This window comes from Pseudopipra pipra, chromosome 2 (genome assembly GCF_036250125.1).
Source record: "Pseudopipra pipra isolate bDixPip1 chromosome 2, bDixPip1.hap1, whole genome shotgun sequence".
NCBI classification, from domain to species: Eukaryota; Metazoa; Chordata; class Aves; order Passeriformes; family Pipridae; genus Pseudopipra; species Pseudopipra pipra.
Window position 1 is genome coordinate 23,593,221 of NC_087550.1, and position 25,921 is coordinate 23,619,141.

The 25,921-nt window shown below is 43.4% G+C and overlaps 1 protein-coding gene across 2 annotated transcripts in view; it reads left to right on the forward strand.

The window, feature by feature from the left end:
* Positions 1 to 632: 632 nt before the first annotated feature.
* Positions 633 to 25,921, forward strand: part of GAP43 (growth associated protein 43) — a 58,570-nt gene continuing 33,281 nt past the window's right edge. The window contains exon 1 of one of the 2 annotated variants that reach the window (XM_064644407.1): positions 633 to 656. In XM_064644407.1, coding sequence (XP_064500477.1) covers positions 648 to 656 — 9 coding nt within the window. In that variant the 5' untranslated portion in view covers positions 633 to 647. Of the gene's footprint in view, positions 657 to 758; positions 1,047 to 25,921 lie in introns of those variants that run through there. The other variant, XM_064644406.1, reaches the window with a different exon arrangement.

Consider the following 25,921-nt stretch of genomic DNA (forward strand, 5'->3'; position numbering starts at 1 on the left):
CTGAAATTAATTGAGATCTACACAGAAGGGGAAGGGATGATTTCTATAGGTTTGGAAGCTAGTCTGTAAAAAAAAAAAAAAAAAAAAAAAAAGTATTGCGGGAGTATCATTTTTCTGTGCCTGTGGAACATCGGTGGGATGGACTGAAGGAACGAGGGGGAAAGTTGTCCTGTTCGGTGCTGCAGGACATCCCCACACAGGGTTTATGCCTGTGTATAGGAAGAAGGCAGCACGTGCATATATATTTTCCAGTGTGCTGCAGAGAGGGATTTTTAACAGCCATTTTAACATATTTTCCAATTCCCATTTAGCTCGCAGCTCCCACCTATGGTACGTCACCTGTGCATGGCATATACCGCCTGCCACGGCAATATCCCCCTTCCCTATTCTCCCCTCTGTGCCCACCCCACCCCACCTCATGCTTTCTTCATGCATAAATCCCACTCCTGGCCCTGGCTGGGGGCTTTGGCTGCTCCGGTGGGAGTAGGGTTGGGGGCTCCCCACCCGCCCGGTCCCCCTCCTCACCCGGTGCCTCCCAGACACACCCCAGCCCTCCCGCAGCCCGCAGTGTCCCCTCTCCCCTGTCGCCTCTGTACAGTGGGAAAGTCGTTGGGTAATTGGGTCCAGATTGAAGATTTTAATTATTCATGAGGCTGGCGAGGGACTTGGGGGGGGGGGGTGGCTGCCGGAGTGGGGGTGGGGTGGGGAGGTGACGAGTCAGGGAGAGCTGGTGAACAATTCTGGGAAGGGTAGGGAGGGAGGCAGGGAGAGGCAGCGTGTGCATGTGTGATGAGCAATAGCTGTGGACCTTACAGTTGCTGCTAACTGCCCTGGTGTGTGTGTGTGCGCGTGTGCTCGTGTGCGTGTATGTGTGTGTGAGCGAGAGAGAGAGGGAGAGAGAGAGGGAGGGAGGGAGGGAGGGAGCGGAGAGGGTGGGGGGGAGAGATAAGAGAGAGAAGAGGAAAAGGAGAGAGGAGAAGGAAGGAAGAAGAAGGAAGGAAGGGGACAATACGATCATGCTGTGCTGTATGAGAAGAACAAAACAGGTAGAGCTGAAGATTTTTATATTTCCTTCTGTTAAGAAATCTCCCAGGCTGTTGGGTGTCCGTGGGGTGCGTGTCTGCCTGAGTGTGTGAGGGGCTGGGGTAGCGGCTGGGGAAGGGGGGAGGAAATTTCAGCTGCTTTCAGCAGACGTCTCTTTTGCAATTCTTTAGCATCTTGCGACTGAAGGTTCTTTTCACACCCTGCAACGTGACTGTTTTGCCTTTCCGGGGCTGGTGATGTGGGGAAGGGGGGTGGCCTACATCCACATTTGGGGAGCTACCAGAATCTCCCCTCAATTCTTCTTATTATTTTTTAATAGGGGGCAGTTATATTGCCTAGGATTTTCTGTCTGTGGTTCTGAGGGTGTGGATTGGGGGGTGGGGGTGCGGCTGGCAGGAAACGTGATGAGATCTGGCTCTACCTTGGAGATAAAGGAAGCAATTCTTCATCTTATGCCAAAAAAGAACGGATGCCCAGCGAGCCTTGATCCCTGGTCAGAATGCTCTCTGTTGCTCCTGGCTCTGATGAATGGGAGATGCTTTATGTGCCTGTGCCGTGAGGTGGCTCGAAGGACAGGTGTATTAATTTTTTTTGTTAAAACAATCTGAGCAAGAATTAACCTGAAGGAGTTTGTGGTGGCTTTTTTGGGTTTGTTTGTGTTTTTTTTAAGCCTATGCTATAGTGAAAAATCCAATTAATTAATAACAAAAGCATTAGCCTGAGTAGTGGGAGACTCACCCTCTTTGCAATACCCTTCATAGTACAACCAGTTAGACAACTGTGCACCAGCTGGTAAAGAGACAGAGGACCACGCCTCTGTTAGCTCCGAACTCGGGTGGGATAAGAGAAGCTCGCAGTGTGAACCTGTTGGAAACCAGTTCCTTTTCTTTACCGGTACCGCCTGGCTTTTGCTATAAAGGAATTGGGATGATGAGAAGGGTTGGGTGGTGGCTAGTTTTCAGTGTCAACATATTTATGTGCAAAATGATAATGAAATTGAAAAAAACCCAAAACTACTTAGATAATTTTCCCCTCGTCCTTTCCCTTTTTATTTTGTGTGAAAGCCAAAACCTGCTCCTGATTAAGAGAGCCTACTTTAGCTGAACCTCTTGGACTTGCTTGGGAGGATGCTGGATTTATGCAGTTGGAACTTTGAGTCAGGAACTGGCCCTAGATATCTTTGTAAGGCGTTTTTGAAACTTCCACACATTACAGATTTGTAGATAGTGACAAGGAGCTTTGGTCCTTGTTCTGAGGACAAAACTCAGTCTTAGGCACAGCACCCTACTGGTTACTTTCCTTAAATATGCATACATTTCTATGTGTTTTACAATGTAGCACTGCAGTATTCTGGAGCAATAGCCTAATATGCTGGTGTGAGTAACTACAGTTACTGTGGAACAGAGCAGTGTTGAAAGAAAATTCAGGTTGAAGTATATTTCTGAATGGAGATGGAGAAGGAGAAAATTTGTAAAATAATGGGGAGGGGCAAGTGGTTGGGATAGAAAGAGACCCTGCGTCACCCTGTATTTTTCCTCATGCAGGTTTTTCAAATGCTTTGCAATTAATGATATGCTCACTAAAATCTGGAGGGAGGTAGTGAAGGCTTGGGGGGGAACACGTTGCAGCCAGCCAGCAGAGCACGTTCTGCTGGCAAATATGGGATGAAAAGAGCGGAGGAGGAGAAGGAAGGCAGACAGGGAGGCAAAGTGACAGAGCAGTGGGCAGAGGTGCACAGCAAATTTTAAAATAAAGTCGGTAGCTCTGGGATTCTTTGGAGTCAGAAAAGAGCTATTGGGGGAGAGGGATGATTTTGCCCATACCATCACGGGTTGGGCATTAAAGCTCCTGAATTACGTTCCGATGTGTCTGTTCTTTATATCTGTGTGGGTTTGCCCCTGTCGTTTTGTATTCAGTCACATTTAGAAATGCATGGCATTCAGGTATCTTGATCACACACAAGTCCTCTCTTCCCACTCCGTACATTAATCCACCGCATGGTACACACCCCTCTGCGCGTGCATGTGCAGCACAATCTCCACTCTCCGACCGCCTGCATCTGTACTACACACACACTCACAGGCACACCGTGCACTCGCACATGCTTTCTGGATCCTTATGCAGCCATACAACCTGAATGTGCCTGCCTGTGCATATTCAGTGGATATTCCTGGGCTCAGAGCCCAGTTGCTGCTCCTGTACCTGAATACACACCACTATTGCCAAACTGGCAATATAGCAGTTCGCCCAGGAAAGCTGATGATACACCAGAGGAAGCTTTAATTTGGAGAAGAAAAAGACCTTGGTTTTCAGCTTGTGCTCTTCCTCTGTCCCCACCCAGACCTTTCACAGAGAGAAAGATATGGAATGGGTTCTTCAGCAGAGGCAGGAGTTTCCTTCCCAAAATAAAGACAGCTCTCCTCAAATTATTTTCCAGGGGAAGCCCCTGCTGTCCCGCCTTTCTGGCAGCTAAAGAGCAAAATGTTGAAATTACAGGCTTGGGCGTGGAAGAAATCTCTTCACATTTGTGTCTAGGTGTGCCTGTGTGTGTCTATCCTCCCACCCCTCAGAGACAAATATGTTCACAGGCTCATACCTTGCAGATATTCTTTCTTGTGGGTGCGATGCCAGTGTGAAGAGCGAAGTATCTGACTGACTGTGCCCACCCATGAGAGATGTAGATAGCTCGTTGTCATTTCTGCCTACAGTTGACTGCAGCTCTGAATGTGAGCCCACAAAATATTCAGCTGAAAGGTAGCACAACCGAGAGCAATATCTGAAAAGCTGAACTTAACCCTTACTGCCAGCAAGAGATGCAGGCAGTAACATGCAGAGCTGGATAGTGAGATAGGTGGCTAGAAATGCAAGTGTTGCATGCACCGCATACTATACCAGATGGACATTATGGGGGTATGTGCTCAGTATTGGATTGCATGAGTGATTAAACAATAACCCGCAAGCAGGTTTCCCACTTGTGGGTGAGATGAGTCTCATTCATCACCAGCCGTATACGACGGCTTCCCTCCCATTCGGTCCCTCTCCTCCTCACTCCAGCGCTGGAGAGCCAGCGGCTGCAAAGGTTTAGACCTGCCACACCCATCAAATCAAAGGAGAGAGAGGGGAAAAAAGGCAGTCTGCATTTCTTTCCCCTTCCACACGAGCAGCATGAATAAACAGGGCTATACCTCTAAAAATGCAGTTTAATGCAATTGGAGAAGGCAAAAGCATTAGGGAACTATTCTAGCAATTACAGCCAGGCGGTGAGGTGTCTTATCATTCCAGGAACTGCAGAGGTGTATGAGGAAGAGGAAATGGAGAAAAAGAGAGGGAGGAAGATGCATGCAGAGTTAAGCTTTCTTGCCTCAGGATGCTAAAATGTCTCAGGTCTCATTTAGGATAACTTAATTATGCCACACAATACAGATGCTTCAAAACTTGCAAGGCGTGGTCTTACCTTTAAACACCAACATGGAGAGAGGGAAAGGGGTATTTTAAAGGAAAGATGTCCATCCATGCCCCTCCTCCCTCCACTTGCCAGCGTGGGGTAAACCACCACAGACCAGTGATTTTAGGGCAGAGGCACTTCATCTGCACCGGGGGAGAGCCTAGTCACTGCCCCTGCATTTCTGAGAGACACTGAGTGGTTTCTGTGCTTCTTCCAGTAAACAATTGCTGCATGGAAGTTTAATTACTCTAGGTCTCTACTATTTCTCTTCCTGGGGCAATACCTCTGGGATTTCTACCGAGAAGGGTGTCTCCAGAGAAACACCCCTCCCATCACCCTGCCCTCCTCCACTGCCTTTGCTGACTATTAGAGACATTGATTTCTCCTAGATAGTGTAATGTAACTGTTCTTAATGGCACAGGCAAGCCCTCTCCTAGGGAACTAATTGCAGGCAGATTTTCCAGGGGGAGAGGGACAGTGGTAATGCTTAGTGGGAAAGAAACCTGTCTGTTGATCCAAATTGTCTATCACCACTTGCTCCCAAAAGAAAGTCCCAGTAAAAACAGTCAGGCAGTACCCACTAGTATGCAGAGGTATCCCTTCTGAGAGGGCTGAACTGAATCTTCTGTCTGGATGTGCCAGGCTGGGTACACATATGCAGCCCAAGGAACTGGCAAGTATTGTCTGAGGACTTTTCCTGGGCCTGTCTGGATTATCTCAAAGCTGTTTCTGCCTCAGGATATGAAAATGAACTGTAGCTCCAGATGCTGTCCATGCCATGCTGAGAGGGTGGGCACCACTTGGGGATGAGTGATGTGAGGGATTCCTCCTACAGTCATGTTGCTTTGACTGACTAGAAGGAGAAAGTGCAAAGAATTTTCACCCAAAGTCCACTCTCATTTCAGGCTAGTTGTCATGGATTCTGTGATGACATCCCAGGATCTAGTAGCCACTCTGCATGGACATTATATTTCCCTCTCCCCATTTCCTAGAGAGCAGGAATTCCCCACTGCTGACAGCTGCCAGGTTGCAAGACCTTCTTGTGCTAGTGGGAAGGTGAACTGGGCCCATTGCCCATGGCAAGATGAGAGCATTCTGATGGTCTTGCATGATGCAAATCAAGGATGTGTATACCTGTTTGGGCTCCCTGGCCTCATTGCTGTGGGGCGTGTGCTCCTCATAATGGCTTTTGTCTGCTCCATGTGCTGTCCATGGCAGAGGACATGGGGCATAAGTGGGTTCTGCCTAATCTTTACCAAGCAGGCATGTATATACGGAGGGATTGAGATATTAACAAGTAAAACAGCAGATACATCCTGAAGATTGCTTCTACTTTTGGATGAGATAATATGAAGCAAAAGCTTCATACCTCTGCGTGGCTGCAGCTGTTGGTGCATCACTGGCTACTGTTTGCTCAGTCCATGCACTGCTGGCCCACACATCCTTCCTTCTGCACAACTCTCCTGTTGTTCCCTCTTCTTGTACATAAATGACTTGTGTCTGTTTTGTTGCCTCAGGCTTCCTCCCTATGCAGGGAGGGCTTTATTTGGATTTTAGAATGAACAATAGCTCTGATGACAGTATCAGGCTAAAGACACCTGAGAATGACAAATCTTTTGATGGTGGCTTTGTCTTGATGCCTTTTGGAAGTCACTATGTGATTCCCCTGTTTGCTGTAAGTCTGAACAAGTCTCAGGGATAGATTTGGCAGCCATCTGTACCTGTCTGGATTTAAGTTCTGAAGTCTCAGTGTTCAGCTGTAAGGAAACAACCACACACAGAGGAGTGTCAGGCTGGCAAGAAGAGGCTGGTCATCCAGAAAGGCATGGTGGAAGGTACACATACATTGTTGGTAGAAATACCAGAGTATCTTGCTGTGGGAGTACCATAGTAGATATCCAGATGAAATACCTTTAACATCTGAAGTCCAAAATCAAAGTCTGGAATTCATCCACATTCATTTAATCTATAATTCCAAGATCCTCCTGAGCACACCAGGAGGTGACATGTAACCTCAGAGCTCTGATGGCCTCATGTGGAGAAGGTGTTTATATTTCCTTAGGACTCTCTCTATCACCTGCTGAGTGTGTGTGTAAAACTCGATGGCTTTTCATGGTTGCGAGCACCAGAGGCCGGTATACAGGAATTGGTTTAGGGAGAGCTGGTTTCTCTTCCTAGCAGTGCCATTAACCTGCTTTCTAGCTTGATCTAAGCATAGATTCTCTGACTGTAATGGCCGTCTCTGCAAGATGCTTCTTTAATTTGGAAACTAAATAATTAGTGGGTGAGAAAAAAGAAAGGATTCAGAAGCCTTCAGGTGAGAGGTGTTTTAGACAGGCAAATCACTGCTTTATCCATCCTCAGTCACTCCTGCAGTGCTGGGATGTTTATTAGCCCCTTGAGTTCCTTTAACACAAACCATTGATTTTTTTTCCCAGACACAGGCTTTATTATTATGGACCAGAGCCTGAGAGTAGGGCTTTAACTTCATTCTGTGCCTGCTATTCACCAGTGTACTAGCTCCTCCCCCACCACCGTAATGATCCAACCTTCAATATGTGCATGGGGTGGAGGACTAATGTAACAAAACTAGTGATTTGGTTTTAATATAACAAAAGGAATTTGTATGTTTGGAGTTACACTGATCCTGCTGTCTCCACTGTTATTCATTCTGTCTCCTCTCCCCATCTGTTCTGCTCCTTGCCTTCCCCCTGCTCCCTTGACCATGCAATCCTCCTGCTGCTCTTGCTCTCCTCCAACTGGGTACCAGCCCTCCATTACACTGTGCTTCTTGGGGACTCCTGCTGGCAGCATCAGCCACTGCTACCCGGGTCTTATTCCCTTCATCCCTCCTGGCATTGGCATCAGAAGGGAAGCTGGGTTCATTCTTTGTGCTTCCAGTTGCTTTTGCAGATTTCCCAGTTCTTCTCCACTTGGGCAGCAACTGCAGCTGCTACAAATGAGCACCCTTAGAAAGTCGTGTGTCTTCACCTGTCCCCTTGCTGTTAGCATAGGTAAAAGGTTGCCCAGCTGCTGGGGAGGGGTATGGCTGCAATAGGAGCGGTGCATGCAGTACAAACTACTATCACTATTCCTGTTTTCTTGATGGTTCATACTTCTTCCAGGCTTGTCTCTTGGCTACTAATGCCACTGTTGGGTGGCAGGCTGTGCTCCAGTTGTCTTGTTGGCCCAAGACAGGATGTCCTGAACCTGCCTTCCTCGCACCAGGATCAGTTGATTTTGATGTCTCAAAAGGGAAGCCAGGATGTACTTATATTGTTTTAAATTATGACCAATAAATGTCAGTCCCGTTCATTACTCATCTTACATCTGAAGTTTCTTGAATTAATTCCAGCCATAATGACAGTATATCTCTATTTATAGAAAGCTGGGACATCTCACAATATTTAAGCACCCTCTCTAGAGGATAAACCTTTCTGTAAGCGATGGTAATTTGTAAGCTAAAAAGCTCCAAAAGAACCACTCACTTGGTTTGAATAACCCTAAAATTTAGGGGTGCAGTGGAGTGTGTTTACATCTGAACCTAGCTCTGAAGCTACTTTTATTCCACTCTTCTCATAATTTCCTAGGAGTGATACTGTGCTCTCAGGAACTTCAGGGGTTTTTTTTATGAATTGGGATGATTTCTAATAATTGGTGATGTCCAGAATAATTTACTGTTTCGATTACTCTTACAATTGTTAGGACTATTATCAATTTTCATGCAGTTCATCAGACTATTGAATGGCGTCTAATCCATTTATTTTATTAATAGCATCCAATGACCTTATAAATCTGCAATGTTAAGTACTCAAGGGTGTGTAGGTTGGGCAGCATGTTACTATGCTTTGCTCTTTTGCACCTGATGCCAGTCATTTATATTAATTCAAATTGAAACTAGCAGGATGTAAACCACGATGATTTTGAATTGACCATTGTTCTTCTGGTATCATTCCATCTTCTGTTTGCCCACAGCTTTAGGAGTAAGGCATTCTGTGGTGGATTTATAAATAATCTAACAAAAAAATCATCTAGGTTTGGAAGGGAAGACATAAAGAAACAAGTGACAGTTGCTGATTTGCTGATAGTAAAATCTGCAGCCATTTAGTTCCATATAAGAGTGAAATCCACTGCTGGAAATCACCTGCTGAGCAAATGCAGGGAGGGCATCACCTGCTTGATGTGCCTGAGAAGCATAATGCAGCTAAGAGGCAGTACTGGAAAGATGGGGAACTGAGGCAAAGGGGCTTTTAGAAGCTGGACCAAAAGTTTACCCTCAGCAGGGAGACTTCATTGTGTTCCTTAGAATTGGGGGCACCTTTCTAAGGGTCAAGATTTTAATTCTTAGCTTGTTATGTTGGAGTAGTAAGACTGGCAGCTTGCAGCAACCTGGATTGCACAGGCTGAGTTGATTCTGTCAGAATGGAGACTTTGCCTGACCAAAGATGAAAAACAGTTGTTTTAACCCTTCCTGCTCTTTGCATTTCCCGTGGAAGACATAGAAGAATTTCAAGCCCTATATAGAGTTTTGAGGACTGACAACCGCAACAGAAAATTGATGTCTGTTAAAAGTGCAGTCAAAAGCATGATATGGATGCAACCAGTCCCACCTAAAGCACAGCACTGGCAAATGCTCTTTCCCTTGTATCCTAAATTCCAGTCAGAATATCAGTTAGAAGAGATTAAATCCTAAGGAAATGACAAATGGACTAAGGAAAAAAATCTCCCCCCAAAATAACTTCAGTTCTTCTTCCATGAAGAACTGAAGCTGATTGAAATCTCCATGAAGCATCAGAAGTTGGATAACTTCCAGAGGATAATTAGCAAAGTTAATATATGAAACAGTACCTGAAGCTCCCTCTTATATGGTGAAACTAGATATGCAGCAAAAAGAACCATCCATTAGGATACCAGTGTACAAGACTCTGTAGAACACAAAAGAATTGACAAATTTGTGAAAAATTATCCCTAGTGGCTCATAGGAACTTTTAGTAAATCTTCCTTCCTTATGTACTTTGTTTTTTTCCTTTGAGTGGGATGATTCCACAATTCAGGAAGAGATGCCATAAGAAATGTCTTATCTTATGGAATTTCATTACTTTTTAATCAGTGTGTGGCTGTGAAGAAGAGTCTGAAACATATCACAGTGTTTTACCATTGTTCTGAACTGAGAAATAAGCGATTGTTGTAAGTTGAACTACCTTCTTAGAGGTGTCCATCATAAGCTGTAGGACTTTAAAGCTTCCTTCATTTCTGACTGTGGAGGTGCCTAAAGGCCTAAGATAATTACACTTACAACTGTAAAGCCCCCATAACATTAAAAGGCTGCTTACTGGCATGCCTAGATGGTCCTTAATTTTATAAACCATAATCAGCTCAATACACGGACAAATAAAATATTAGTTGGGCCAGAGCAAGAGAGTGAAAGAATATCATCCTGACTCTCTACCTTAGTGTTTATGATACTCATGGAGACAAGGGAAGAGCTTTGGTTGAAGCTTAACATCATGCATTGTCAATAAAGCCAAAGCATTTTATGCCCATTTTCCATATCTCCGGTAACATGATCAGCTGCAAGTTGATGGCTATAACAGTTATTGGAGCCACAAAGGAAGAAGATCAGGATCTATGAAAAGGGCACAACATGTCAGGATGTACTGATGTAAGATGGTTCTTTCAAATCATCCTAGCTTATTTACAAAGCTGATGGAAGCGATCTCTGAACCATGAGCTTTAAGTGCTTTGAAGACACATGAGGGCTGGATGAGGTGTCAGAAGGCTGAAAATGAGCAGAAGATAAGCAATTTGAGTTCATTCCTGGAGAAAAAATGGTGGAAATAATCAAATAAAGGAGATTATTAGAAGCCAGCACAGATCTGTCAAGAATAGATCGTGTCAAACTAATTTAGCTTTCTTCTATAACAAGCCTTGTGGATACAGAGGAAGTAGTTGTCATACCTTGTCATTTGTAAGGATTTTGACATTATCTCACAGGCTTTTATCATAAATGAAGCAAAGAAACGTGTTCCAAAGGACAACATTACAGCAGGGATGCAGAACTGGTGTAGGTAATCCTACTCAGCGAGCAATTCTCACTGATTTCCTGTTGAAACGGAAGACTCTATTGAGCAGGTTGCCACAAGCTTGAGCTGTGGCCTGTTAGTGCTTCACATTTTCATTAAATACATTGTACTTTATATTATAATTTTATTATTGATGACTGTCTAGAGGAAGTGTTTTATAAAATCTGCAGATGGCATAAGCCAGGTATGGGATGGTGGAAATTGCTGTAATTCAAGACAAGCTTGCTAAACCAGAGAGCTGGTTTGAACAGCATCAGAGTGAATGTAAAGTGCTCTCCATGGGAATGATTATTAAATTGCAGCCAGCTGTCTGTGGGATACCACAGGTCAGCTAGGCTGTCCTTCAGGAGGGGAGACAGGGTCTCTAGAGGACCAAAAGTTCAGTGGTAGTCTAGAACAGCATTCTATTGCCAGGAAGGGAAACACCATCTTACCAGGTTGTGCAAATGGGAGTACAGACTGTAAGACACATCTAATAAGCTTTCAGCTTTGATGTGCACATTTAAAACTCAGCTAAAATGTCCTGCCTTAGTCTCTTACTGCACTCTGAGAAAGTGTGGTCCAGTGAGAGAGTGTGCAGACTGGGGTAGTGACAATTGCTTGAGGTCAAGGGAAAGACACTTTGTGAGGAAAGACTGAAATAATTAGGGCTGTTTAACCTAAAAGGAATAAGGCTGAGAGAGGTTCAGATGCTAGTCTGAAGAGTGCAAGAAAATAGGAATAATCTCTTCTTGCTTTTCATGATGCATAAAACCAGGAGTAGTGGTCTTTAATGGTATGTCAGAGTGACTCAGACTAGACTTTAGGATGAATCCAAAAGAACTGTGATGCACTGGAATATATTGAGAAAACTATGGCAGCTCCAATCGCTGAAAGGCTGTATGAGGCACCTCTGGACCAGAGGATGGACTAAATGGTCCCTTGTGCTCTTTCAATACTATTTCATATGATTAGTATCAAATAGTCACTGAAGCAGTAACTGGACCCAACCTGTTTTCTTGCAGAAGAGTGCTTAACCAATAGGCTAAAAGCAATGTTTACTTTTGTGTGCTCCATCTCTGGCCTCATGCTTATTTAATTCTTCCATGGAAAAAGCCTAAGAGCTTAAGCAGGAATAGATGGGAGTAGCTTGCTCTAAACAGTCTTTTGTAGAAGGAAGGTAAGACTTGAGATTTTTTCAGGTACAGTAGAGAATTGAATCAACATCTCCTATAATTTAGGGGAACTAGTCTGTCCACTGAGATACTGAATAAATACCTATCTACTGCATGTTGTCAGAGAGGAACTATAGTTGTCTCTTTCAGGGCAGGGATTCAGGGCTTGGAATCCAAACTAAAAGTTTTCCCCCCTATAATTGGAGCAAGATGCCAAAACCCAGACAGTTTAGATGTCAGTCTGTCTTCAGCATTTGTTTTAGGCAGGTTCAAAATGCATTTACTTCGTGTATTATGGTACTGAGCTGCCTAGTTTTCCCCATATTTTCTAGTTCAGTCTATGTTTCTTGTTAAGTCTGTGGTTTCTGCAAGACATCTCACCTTCTTCCTAGACTTAGCTTTAACGTCCATCTTCTGAACCCAGACATCTGCTGAACTCCACGCTGAGGCTCCCTTTTCATCATCTTCATGAGAGAATTATTACAAGGGATTTATCAGTTGGTGGCTTCTTCTACTTGCCTGACATGAATTGTCTTAAAGCATTTGTGTGGCAGTCACTCAGAAATTCCCAACCGGAGTGCTGTACTCCTACTAGCAGTCACCTTCAGTGCTTAATCCCCTCTGCTGCCATTATGATGTGTCCTAGCAGTTGCTGGGAATACAGAATAAAACATACTGAGATATAATATTCACCTTCACTGGATGTATGCCCATGCCACAGAAGAGCTATTGCTGCATGAGAATATAGAAGAACTAAAGCTGATCTGTGGTATCTTCCATTATCACGTGCTGAGCCCACACAACACTCAGGAAGATATCCTTTGGTTATTCCCAAACCTTTTTGAAACACAAGAGGGGGAACAAGACACCCTGCCTATATTTGGGATTACCCAACTTCTGGGAGATGAGATAAATTGTAGAAGTCAAAGGCAGTCTTTTCAACTACATCAGATTTTGCTGAGCTTTTCCCTGTTTGGACAAGAATTTTCTTAGTAGGGGTCTTCTTCAAATAGACACTGTGGTTTTTTAATTTGTTATTTGTCTGTATCTGTTGAGATTAGAGGAATAAAGCTTTGAAAGCACAAAGGGTTTTGCAACCATTTAGTAGGCAACAGTTGTGCCTTTATAACACAAAAAAGGAGAATGTTATAATTTCAAATGATGAAATTTCCTATTTCCTTCCTTTTTAGTTTACATTTTTAAAATAGATTAAACACCTTTGTTAAGCATACATTTAGTTTTCAAAGTCAAACACTTAGAATAGAGAGAATTAATTAAAAGGGTTGCCTGTCCATCTTTAATTTCTCTTCTCTTGTGAATAGACATAAAAATGTGATTCTTAATTATAAGATCAAATACTGTTGGGTTTTTGGTTTTGTTTTTTTTTTTTTTAGTGGGATCCCATTCAGTTCACAGAATGGAATATACTTAGGGACTGAATGAGGTTTTGCCATAAACGAAGCTGTTTTCTATAGGTCTCCTGTTTCATTTACTGCCAGGGTTACATATTGAATTGGTCAGGGGGCTGTTCAAAAACAGAAGAATGGTCTCATATTTTGGTAATTGAATACTGCCCTGAAGAATTAGGCTTTTTCCTGCCTTTTGTCACAAGTTCCTATGTGATATGAAAAGGCCATATAAATGAGGTTTTCCATGGGTGGCCACTAATTGGTGTGTTCTCATTTTCTGGGTTCTCAGTTTGAGCCACCTGAGGTTTGACTTGCAGAAGTGCAGAGCCAGTATTGTATGAGGGTCTGCTGTCAGCACGCACAGACCTGGGGAAATACTAACCCAAGGCATCACAAATTAGGGACCCAAAATTAGTGGGTGCTCTGGCCAATTTGATCTTAGCCTCTTTGTGTCTGATTTTAGTGTCTGTAAAATAGAGATAACAACCCCGCCTACCTCCCTGGAAGAACATCCATTAAGGCTTATGAAGCACTGAGATATTATGGCAAAATAGCACCACTGAAAAAGACCATGAGGAAATCAGTATTCTGCATTCAGTGATGGGTTTGAAGGATGTGTGGCAAATAAGGCTCTTTGCTATGCTTGAAATTAGGATAACAGGAAAATACTGAATCGTTACCCACTCAGTGAGCTCTGTCTGTCCTTTGTAATAGCTGGGGTGGGGGAGACATTCAAGAAAAAACAGTTAGGACAAAGACTATTAAAAGGCACGTGCTCGAGGAAGTCAAAGTGATGTTTCAGAGATAGTCTCCATTTTACATTTTCTGCTTTCACCTTTAACATATGCCCAGAAAGATGCTTGTAAGACAGTCTTTTTATGTAATCCATGAATCACACTACTTTTTACTTGTGCCTGTGCATGATGGGTTGCAAAATAATTGGGAAAAAATGGGCCAAATGTGTTATCACTGAAACTAGTACTACACTTTTCACTGGTGTAGGAAGATGTCAGCTTGAATCCTTAACAAATCAAGCGTGGAATACTCTTGTTATTACTTCACTTGAATGTGAGGAAACTGAGACACAGAAGAAAGTGGAATAATCTGCTGAAGTCATTATGCCTGTTTTCTCTATATAAAACCAGTCGCTTTTAAACTAGTATTCATATGCCTTGCATGAATTAATCTAGAAATAACATAAAAAGAATGGGTTTGTTCCTCTCTTCTTTCCCTCCCTTCTCCTTACCTGGAAGAAATAGTTTGAAAAGCTTGATAGTTTGAAAGCATTTGTTTGCTTTATTTGCCAGTTGTTTTATATTTGTGTCTGTGGGGTGGGACATGTATCTGCCTAAAGGACTCCATGGGAGGATCTCCTAAGGAAGGGCTGACATGGAAATTTGAGAAAGCAAGTGGGTCTGTGGTGTCACAGGTGCTGAGCTTGTGCTGTTCTCGTGAAGTTCAGATTCTTGGTTGCTGCCCTGGAGGATCTTCTGGTGGGGAGGTTGTGCTCGCAACAGATCTGTCTGGGTCGTAAGCTCCACACCAGGATGGGCTTAAAAAATAGATCAGGGCCTTCAAACCCGACTTAACAGGGAGCCTGAGGGGAGGCAAAAACCTTGGTGGTACAGTGTCATACACTTTTATTGATGAGAGCCTGCCTGGGGTTCCTCCATAGTCTGAATATGCTGTTGCTTTTGTGGAGGCCACGAATATCCATATTTCCTCTCTTAGATCTCTGATGTGTAAGATGGGACACAGTTTTCTGGCCCGGCACAGATCAGGAATTTTTCCCGCTGTGGCTACATATGCTGGCTGCTGATGAAATGGTATGTTGCTTCTTAAGCCTATGTGTCCATGAATTATCTCCAGAAGGAAGTTTACCTCTCCCAAGGGTGCACAAAACAGCCTGACTTGCTCAAGGGAGGGTTTTTCTTAGCAGAGACTAAAATGGAAGTACAAAAATCCCAGTACAGAAATTCATGTGTCTTGGGGAAAAAATAAAAGGCAGTTCTCTGGCCCTCTGTAAGCATAGAAGAAGAGTTGTGCCTGTGTCTGTTGTCCTGAGATGTGCCAGGATTGCACGATCATGACACCGTAAGCACACCAAATTTAGCCACTAGTTATGGTTTGAAGCCTATGCCCCATAAGCATATTCTGTCTCCTATTTTGAGGACCTTCTGCTGAGATTGCCCTCTGTGGCAGCTTAAGAGACCTTATTCTTGCTCCTCTGGAGTTAAACCTATGGCTGACTGGACTGAATTGATAGTCAAGGCAGAGTGAACCGAAGATATATATCGTGGAGGTGGTATAGGTGGCCAAAAGAGAAGGTCCTGTTGGCAGGTGTGGAGGAAGGACACTATCCCTCTGCCAGTTAAGAATGGAAGTGGAGAGGCTGTCAGTGTAGGCAAGAAAGAGACCTCGTTGCCAAGTGAATGTGTGGTTGTCTCTGTGGGCCAAACCTGATGCATGTTTGCCAAGAAGCAGTGGAAATGTAGGTCTTATGTTAGCATTTGTGAGATGGTGGAGTTTTTATAGTCCCTACTACTGACAAATCAGATGGGGTTTCAGCATAACCCTGCGGCCATCCTTGCTTCTGGCTTGGCCACAGAAGAAGTATACGCTGCCACAGCATAGAAGTGAGCAGGAAGGCAGAAAAGGTACTGGACTAGGTCAGGAGATAGTTTTGTTGGAAGTGTCTGTGATCATGTGGCTTAACTGGCTTCTTCTCCCTATAAGAAGAAGAAGCACTGACCACAGCAGATAATCCTGCAACTTGTAAGCTTCCACTCCAGAACTGAAGGGGCCTTCCCAGGCTAAGGTCAGCCTTCCCATCTCACAAAGGGCAGTGAGAGGGCACACTGGCAGGGCTTGCTTACTTCTTTCTCTTCCGTGGTTCTGACCTATCCCTGAAGAGGGGAAAATGTGCTCCTTGTTGAGCTGTCTCCTTATATCCATTCAGTTCCATCTTTCACATATGATTCATGCCTCTCAGCTTCACACAGTACGGTACGATTGGTGCTGATATCCCCAACCTGTAATTTTTTGACTTCTCTCTTGGTTACTTGCCTCTAAGCTCTTCTGCTGTCTGGTGCAGCAGACAACAGAGTATGCTGAGTGCCTCTGAGAAGTACCATACAGGGCGATTCTGCTGTTTGGAAATCCATTTCCAAAAACTGAGCAGCACAGAAATGCCTGGAGAAGCTAATCGGAATTGGAGATAGACATACTTTTTAAGAAACACAAGTTTCAAGTACTTTGGTGTAAACAGGAGGTCAGTTTGCTGCCAGTGGCAGTGAAATAGTGCTCAATTACACAGAGCACAGGAAAGAGCTGAACAGGATTTCTGCCATTACTTTGCTCCACTTTTATCAACACCCTGTGCCTCTGCCCTGCAGCACCCCTGCTATTCCAGCTCTGATGTTCCCGGGTAGCCATGGAGTTGCTGAAAACTAGGCAAGGGTATAACTGATCTTTTGAGCAAAGTAATTCTCTGTTCAGGAGCTTTTTTGTACATATTAAATGATTAAATCTTTAGGGGCCTATTCCCTGATGCAGCAGTTGTGCACTCATTAAATTGCCAGATAAGACATATTTTCTATTAATTTATTTTTTGCTAAGAAAAAAGTTTCATTTTCTACTGATAATCCTGCCTCACCTAAATCAAAGATGGCCAACTTGGGGCTTTTAAGCCAGAGGCAGATACTCAGTGACTGAAATATGGCTCCCACAATGGAATCACAGAATCACAGAATCATTTACACTGCAAAAGACCACCAAGATCATCAAGACCAACCTTGGACCAACCACCACCTTGTCAACTAAACCACAGCACTAAGTGCCATGTCCAGTCATTTCTTGAACACCTCCATGGATGGTGACTCCACCACCTCTCTGGATAGCCCGTTCCCATGCATGACAACCCCTTCTGTGAAGAAATTCCTCCCCATGTCAAACCTGAACCTTCCCTGGTGCAGCTTGAGGCTATGGAATACGTTGTATTGCTTCCAGCACACTGCTGATGTTAGGACTGCTTTTTTATCAGTATCTCCATGTGGGAAGAAACTCTCTGGGGCTTCTGAGGCCAACAGCTTCCTCCAAGCTCTGAGACTCAGCTGGACACCTGGTCTCACCCAGCCCCACACGGGATGGGCACCCCGGGTTTGCTGTTTTCTGCCTGGGAGTTGCTTGTTGAAAAATCCCTCATCTCACCTGAGGTACTAAGTAGGGATTTGACATCTCCTGGACACTGGAAGTTGTTTTATTTGTTTTCTTTTTTTCTTTTTTTTTCTTTTGTAAGATGCATATGAAGCCAAGAGGTTTGAGCTCCTGTGATTTAGTTAATTACATTTTAGAAAGTGAAATCTGGTAAAAGTTGAATTATCCCACATTACTAAGAGTGAAAATAGATTTAGGCTTCAGCTGCAACATGAGCTTATAAATGTGTGATAAAGACTATGGAGAAATTCTGTTAGAAGAAAGTTATTAAGAATGCTAAATCAAGTATAAAGAGAATTAGCCAATATTGGGAATGTAGTTGCCCATGCAACTTCAGTTTTGTTTCCTCCTGTGAATGCATTTCAGTACACTTCTAATAACAGTAGTACATCTTATTTTTCTTTTCAGGGATTCCTACTCACATTCAGGTCACAGAATACACAGTGCTCACTTAATGAGCAGTTATTCAATATTTTGTTTTCTCATAATAAGTCAGCGTGTGACCCCACAACTCTACTTAATAGTATTGAAACTCTGCTCTGGAATCAGAAATACTAATTTTCTCTTGGGCTGTCTTATGATTCTGAGCACATTCCTAATATTACTTAGTAAATCTTTGCAACACCCATATGAGGCAACTGAGTATTTTCACTCTGTTTTTGCAGATGGGCAGCTGAGGCACAAAGAGTTTGGTCAGCAGGGATCCCTAGTTTTATGTCCTGAATTTCAGAAACAGAGGACCTGACTTTTATAAGTGGGTTGTTGTTCTTTTTCAATTGCACATATCTGAAGACATCTCCCATTGCTGTCAGCTGCAGCTCTGAGTGCTCAGCACTGCTCCAAATCAGACTCAAGGTGTCTGAAGTCAGATACTCAGAGATGCAGAACTTGTCACTAGGAATCAACCCACAAAAAGTACGGGCAGAATAACAGAGGAATTCAGCAGCAAAGGTGGGGCAGTGCTGTAGGGCAGCCAACAGATGGCTAACCCTGAGATCCTCTGTTCTCTTTTGCCAAGTCTCTGCCTCCTGCATTTTAACTTTCCAACTTCCAACTGCAAAAACTAGGACCAAGATTTTAGTGTAATCTCTTTATACCCCTGAGTTTCCTAAGCTTCAAATATCCAGATTTCCTACTAATGCTTTAAGTCTTCTGTAAGCTACTTTGTTTTACTTTGCAATCTTGCAACAGATATTTACGAGCCTTGTTCCAAACAGTGGCAGGGTGGTATTAGGAAATTTACAGAACTGTCCTAAGAAGTAAGATTTATATAGGCAGTAGCCTAGCAGGATTTTCAGAGAGCCTTGGTGCCTAATTCACACTGGTTTCAACAGGATTAAGGCAAGTAGGCATTTGTCAAGATCCCACCATTCATTCCTTAAAACCTAGCCCTTCAATTCTTCTTTCAATCAACTTTATATAGAACCACTAGAGCTAAAGCATAGGAATGTACACTAAAATGTTAATAATTCATAGTAAAGTTCTGTGAGAGTACAATCTGTAAAGCAGGCATCTTGGGGGAATGTGTTGTATTTTCTTCAGGCTTCAAAATAATTGCTTCTGCAACTAAAGCAATATACATGTGGAAACTTTTTTCTCTGCTTTGCACTGGGATCAAAATTTTAGTTACCTGAAAGCCTCAATAGGTGCAATTCTACATGAGTTTTCCCAGATAATACTATGGATCATGCAGATCTCAAAACCTTAGTGTCCTCTTTGAGGGAGTACAGAAAGTGTTTGTACATTTGCAACTCAGTCTTCCTGGAAGGGATAAAATGACTCTTGTTGAATTTAATCTGTTTGAAAATATTCTCTATCTAGGGTTCATTTCTGATTTAATTTCGGTAGGGTTTAGTGAATTCATTATGCAAACTCACTTCAGGCAGTGAATTTCTCGCAAATTACTCACTTACTCCACTATGTTTATATATATATGTGTGTGTGAATGTTTGTGACATGCAGTTTGTGACAGTTGTACAATATGATTTCCTCTCTCTGACTGAGAAGGAAGCAAAAGAAAGAATTAGTAAAAAAATAAAAAGAAATAAACCATCACGCTCCTGGGAAAATTTCAGATAAATAATCATTCACCATGATGGAATTTGCATGATTTGTGTCTATTTTCATGACTGAGGGACCAGTTCATCTGAAAAGTAGAGTGTAATTAATTACATAATGTGGCCACATAAGGTAGACATTTTGCACACGATAATCTTTGTGTCGTTTGGGCAAACCTACGATTTACTTGACTCCAATGATGTGTCTTATGAAGGACTTAGTATTTTTAATGTTACTGGCTTAATAAATTGGACTGGCAAGAGCCAGCCTTGTCTTGAGGCTTCCTGAAGAAGCAGGAATTATGTCTTCTTACCAAGAAATGGCACTATATTTTTTGTGGTGCTAGAAGAAAGCAAGCTGGCTCCTGTAGTGTCTGAATTGTTTTTCCTCCATAAACCTGTGTGCTCCCTGTGCCCTTTCTTGCATTCAGCACACTCCTGTTGTCTTGTCTCCCGTTGCTTGTTTTGTCGCTTTCTCTCCCACACCACAAGGGAGATCTCTCCCAAAGATGTAGAAATAGTAATGGTTGTCAACATTATAAATCCTTATGCATTTGGTTCTTCTTCCTTTATCCTGAAGCTCACCATTAGGACAATGGAAACTCTTGGAGAACCTCTGGAGAGTGTGTGACATTCTTCCAGTTCATCTTACCTGTCCTAGCTGCTCCAACTTCTTGACATCCTCAGAAAACTCCTAAATATGCTGAATAGCATTTGGGGGAGGCTGCAGGAAATGGAGCAATCAGACTCAGGGCAGTGTTTAAAAATCTGTGTGGATTGCTAATTATCTGTAGGACACTTGGCCATTCATAAGTTTCTCTAAGCTTTTTTTTTGCCTTTTCTTTTTTTTTTTTCCCCCCTGAGCACTTAGCTATTTGCAGCTCCACCTATTTTCATGGCTGCAGCTTTTCCTACTGCCTTTGGGAGTCTGATCCACACATTGATTTATTTTTAGCTGTATTGCTAATTACTATTTTAGTAAGTACAGTGTTTCATTACATTATTCATTAAAGCTGGAGAGACATTTTAGTAATTTCTCAGTAGAACAAATGTAAATTCAGTAACCAAAGTAAGATCTCTGAGTAGGGCTTAAGAGGACTAGGAAGAGTGATCTGACAAAGAGGGATGGTATGACAGGTGAGAGCTATTGATATATGAAGGAGTGTTACTAAAAAAGCAGAAACAAGCTGATCTTGGCACAGATAAGATGCAGGGGGCTGGCCAAAACTCTAGGAGGAATCATCTTTGGGGGAAATGTCCAAAGACTGGTAAAAAATACTCTTGCACTGTGGGTTAAAGACGAACAAAAGCAGCCCTGCTGCACTGTACAGGGTAGGGCTAGAGGACCCTGGAGATTTCCAGTTATTTCCTCTTCAGTGTGTGACAAAACTGCACAATGTGAATTCCTCTTACTAACAGAAGAGAAAACACTGCCCATTTTCTGGTGTTAGATAGTCTGTGCAAACTTCCCAGTACTTTCTGTCTGGCTTTGCGTAGGATCCTGAGGGAAGAAGATTCCTCTTCCAGAAACTCATAAGTCCTTCTCAAGATGAAAACTCTATTTTCGTATCACACCTGCAGCAGATGAGAAAAAAAGTGGAAGGAGCTCTGCACACCTTGCCTGCCCAGCCTTGTCCTTATCAGGGGATCCTTTTTCCCTTGACTTCTCTGCCAGGGGGCTGCTGAGTAAATCCCCCACAGGTAGGTCTCCAGGGGTGCCTGGATGTACAGTACAGTCCTGCTACAGATGCACCAGACACAGAGTCATCTAAACTGTGTGCCTGGGGAAAACACATCACAATGTGCAGTGCTTTGAGGATAATGACATGCTTCCTGATTGAGGAATGGAAAAAAGACAGAAAACTTTAGGGCCAAGATGTTTAAAGCCTATTGAAGCCTTTTTTTAATAACAACTTTAAGATGGAAATCCCAAGGAGTGAAAAAATTGAAAGAAAAAACCAGCTGTCCTGCAGCAGGAAGATTAGGAGAAGATCTGGGTGACTATTTAAATGTGGCTGTGATATACTAGCCCTTTTAAGTGGCAGATCCAAACACTTGTGGCAGTTTTTCCCTAACACAGCTATTCAACATGTTCCCTTTGGCTGGGGGTCTTTATAGAACTAACTTAACAGGGTCCACAAAGAGCCTTTTGCAGCACGCACTGCAGGCTTGCCTCTCCCCTCTCTCTTTTCTGTGGGGTTGAATACAGTAAAGGAGCAAAGTAGGAAACAAAATGGCTCAAAGCCACATGTGCATTTCCCATAGCTCAGTGCCAGTCTCTAGAATAAGTGATTAAGCCCTGGGGCTACTGGGTCTGTGTCCAGCTGCCTGTGGCCCCAACGGATCTTTCCAATCAAAACCATGCCTGTACTCTGGTGACAACACTACCTGAAAGATGGGAGAGGGGTATGGCACAACATCATGTCTTTGACACTCTGCCACTCAGGAGTCACAGCTGCAATCACAGGCCTGATTCATCAGTTTTACAGACTGTGGAAAGCACTGAGGTTACAGAAACTGGGCACATTCTCAGGCACTCAAGCCCAGGTTCTTGGGTGAAAGAAGCTGTGTCATACAGGTCCCCTCTGGAAACCTTTCAGGTTCCAGCAGACATATAACCTATCTTTGAGGATGTTCTCATCCTGCACTGACAGGAGGAAATAGATAAGAATACAGCTTAAGTATTGCACAATGCTTTAGTTAGCTACACAGCATGCATTTGAGGCTCTTTCAATGCTATAAATACAAATTCAATTGGGTTCATAGTCCTTCTGGAACTTAACAATGTATCCTCTTGCAAGTTGTGTGGAGCATCAGACCACAGAGGTTTTGTAAAATACATCTCTAGTAAAATGTCATTGAAATCAATGAAATTACGCTCCATTTTCATTATCTGACATTGCATTTGGCATTGGACTTCCAATAAGATCTCAGTACAACTGTTTGTTAACATCCATATCTTACTCGCTGCTTGGTGGGAATTCATGATGTGCTGTCATTAGTCTATCAGCCACCTTGTAGAAGATCTGTGGAGCAAACATCAGCACCAATGGTACCACTGAAGTAAAGGTGGGTGAAGAGAATATCCAGGACAAGACAGAGGAAAAAGTACATTTGGATGCATGAGGGCAGTGTCTGGGTCAGCTAAGCCCAGATGGGCATGAAGATCTGCAACACAAATCAATTAACTGAGTTTCTATGAAGATCAGAACCAGCACTCAACACCCTAATTCTCTGCCTCTAGCAACAAGGCTGACTCCCTGTCCTAGTGAAGCTGGGCCTGATGGTAGCAGGGTCAGGAAATCCCACGGAGCAATAAGCAGAGCCAGTAGAGCCAATCCTGGCTGGTAAGGAGAGACCATACATACCACTGAGACCTGTTGAATCCATCAGAACCAGAAGCTGAGAAGAAGCCAGCTGTCCCAGTGAGGAGATAAGAGTCTATACCAATAGGTAGAAGCCTGTGCTATGGATTCCTGCTCTTTGCAGAAACAAGATCCTGGTACACACAGAGTTCAGCTGCAGTGGGAATGTGGGATTGGTCTATCTGGAACACAAGCTGAACAGGTTATGAGAGAGGATATCTTGGGTGGAGCTGTTTTAGAGCCAGTTTATCAAATTCCATAAACCCGCAATATTGTTTACCTGGGTTTTGCTGGGGGCAGCTCTGATGATTTGAAAGATTGTGTGGTGCTACTTGGGGAATGGGGGAGCTGTTGGTTAAAGGTGGTTGTATGGGTTTAGGCTCTCTTTCAGGAGGTTAGAAAAACAAAAGACGAAGGTCTTACCAGGAGGTTAACAGAACAGTAAGAAAGGCAGTACTTACTTTACTGGCCTTGGCAGATCCCAGTCAAGAATCCTGGTTGCTGCCTTCTTCAGTTCACCTTGTAATTTCAGGTGGGATATACACCCCAGTCCCTCCTTTTCAGGTGGGATATACACCCCAGTCCCTCCTGAAGTTTAACTGCTATATGTCACAGAGGGCATGCCCTGTGTTCCCATGGAGGGAATGGGGTTGGAGCAGGATGCAAGCTGCTGCTTCTTGTGCAAGTGATTCTGGAGACCTTGCATAAGCCTGGACTCCGGGGAGTCTCAGCAGCTGTCTGGCCTAGATCTCAGGGAAGCAAGTCAGCAGTAAATTAGCCTCTGTCCCTTGCCTGCAGATAGATCAAAAGCAAATGTGTCCAGCTCTCATGAGAGCAAACACTCTGAGCCACCAGAGGTTAATAACAATTCCCTGAAAATTTTTGTGGAGTCCAAAACTAAGCAAGCAAGGCAAAAAAAAAAAAAAAAGAGAGTGAGAGAGAAAAGGTGGGGAGGGAGAAAGATTGATAATTCTGGGTTTAATTACCTGCTCATGGTCAGCAGACCATGAGATTCAGAGTCTGAATGTACTACTTCAATATAATCCACATAGCAGCAACCTTCCTTTTCCAAACTGACCCAGACCAACCACATAGTTCGAGCTTAAATAAAATTTCTCTTCAGTCCAGTGACATCCAAGGTTGCATTTCTGTCTAAGCATATCTGCATCAGAAATCACATATTTGAATAGAGTCTTCTAATCAAAGCATAGTTCAAAGGAAATTTTTCACCTGTTCCTTTTGCTTAATTCCTTCAATGCAAGCTATATTGGGAGTAGATTTATGCTGTTAGCTTGGATACCTTCCTGCTTCCTTTCTAGGCTTTGATCCCTTTATCTGAATGCCTGCTGTCTGGCTCCTTCTGGAGTGACACACGTATTTCCCTCCAAAACGGAGACTGGCACAACTGACAGTACAGTTTGCACCAGGATCCAAGCTCAAGTAAGAGCACAGATGTTGATTGTGCCAAACACCCAAGATCTTCAACACAGTCCACAAAGACCTTGTGCTCTCAGTGCCCTCATACCCCAGAATATGCACACACCCTGTAGCAGCGTCAAGGTAGTAGATGACACCATGGTGAACCACCAACTTGACAGAAACAGAGTGACAAACAGAATGGAGAGTCGCAAAGTGGGTGAGGGGAGTATAATGAATGTACTGAGAAGGCACACTGGAAATATCTAAATAGGTGTAGCTTAGGTTATCTTCTCTTCTCAAGTCTCTGTACATGAGCGAATAACATCCATCCCTCCATCTGCCTGACCATCATTATCTTATTCCATAAAATATAGGGGAAATTTCCAATACGTGAGAGGATCTTGCAGAGAAAAGGATGGAAACTCCACTGTTGGAGGATTTGAAACTGGAGAGCTGAAGTCCTGCTAGTTATACCCTGGGGAACAATCCTGCATAGGACTTCAGAGAGATGAATTAACCTTTTCTTTCTCAAGGGTGTTTTAACTACCATCACTATAGTCATCCTGGGAAAAAAAGGAACTCTGTTTGTTTCCTCACCTTGCAGACAGGTTGTGCTGACAGGTGCCATCCTCTAGCCAGGTGTCTTCACACCATTTAACTGGGTTAAAAAAAGCTGTTCTGTGTGTTAAATTGCTTCCTCACTTCACAAGGCGTGAAAACCTTTTCTCTCTCTCACGTGTCCATGCTTCACTCCTTCTGGGGAGACAGCTGGTCTTTTTTATGCTCCTTAAATGCTGTCTCTGAGACAAATCAGGTCACATAGAGCCAGGCCCACAAAAGACACTGAGGTGACTCAATCCTGTCAAATCAATGGGAGTTGGGCGCCTAAACTTCTTTGTGAGTCTGGGCCCAAGTGACCTTAATAACATCAGTGTGAACATACATTGTGCTCTAGTCAGGAATAGAGCGTGGGCTGAGATGCACCTTAACCCCACAAATAGCACAGGTGATTAGTCGATTCAATGCTAGTTCACCTAAGTAACTGAAGGAAAGATTTCCACACGTACCTTAGTGTAGGTGTCATGAGAAAGGAATGACTTTGGCCCCCTATATCTTTGCATATGGAGAACACAGCTTGTTTGTTTGTTTTCTTAATAGTTGGATATCATTTTTCCCTTGGGTTGTGAAGTGAATTATTGATGACTGTCAGTGGTCCAATGGATGTCCAGGCTCTGGCCAGTATTGATGCTTTCTCTGGTGAAAGATGTGTAAGTCCTACACCTGGGTTTGTAGCACACAGCTTTCAGAATACTGGGAGATAGCAAGGGCTCTGGGATTCAGTGTCACGTTCAAGAGGAGTTCCTAACTAATGACAGAAAAGAGCAGGATACCAGGGTGCTGGCTGATGGTATAGCAGCCTGATCCTAGGATGAACATTAAGGAAGTTGATACATGCTGTGCATTGGAGGGCAGAGAAACACCAGGTAAAGGAGAGCTATAGAGAGGGGCAGAGCAGGCCATATAATATTCAAGGACCTTTTAATGGAACTGCAAATTCTTTTTTGGTCTCTCCCTCCCAGCATTCAAAATATAAAACTATATGTTCATTTTTCCAAGGCCAGGCAATGAGGTACACCATGAGAGACAAGTGGAAAAATGTCGATCAAGGACCAAAGCACTCAGTCCCCTCCTTTCTTTGCCTATATGTGGCTGCAAACCACATGGAACAT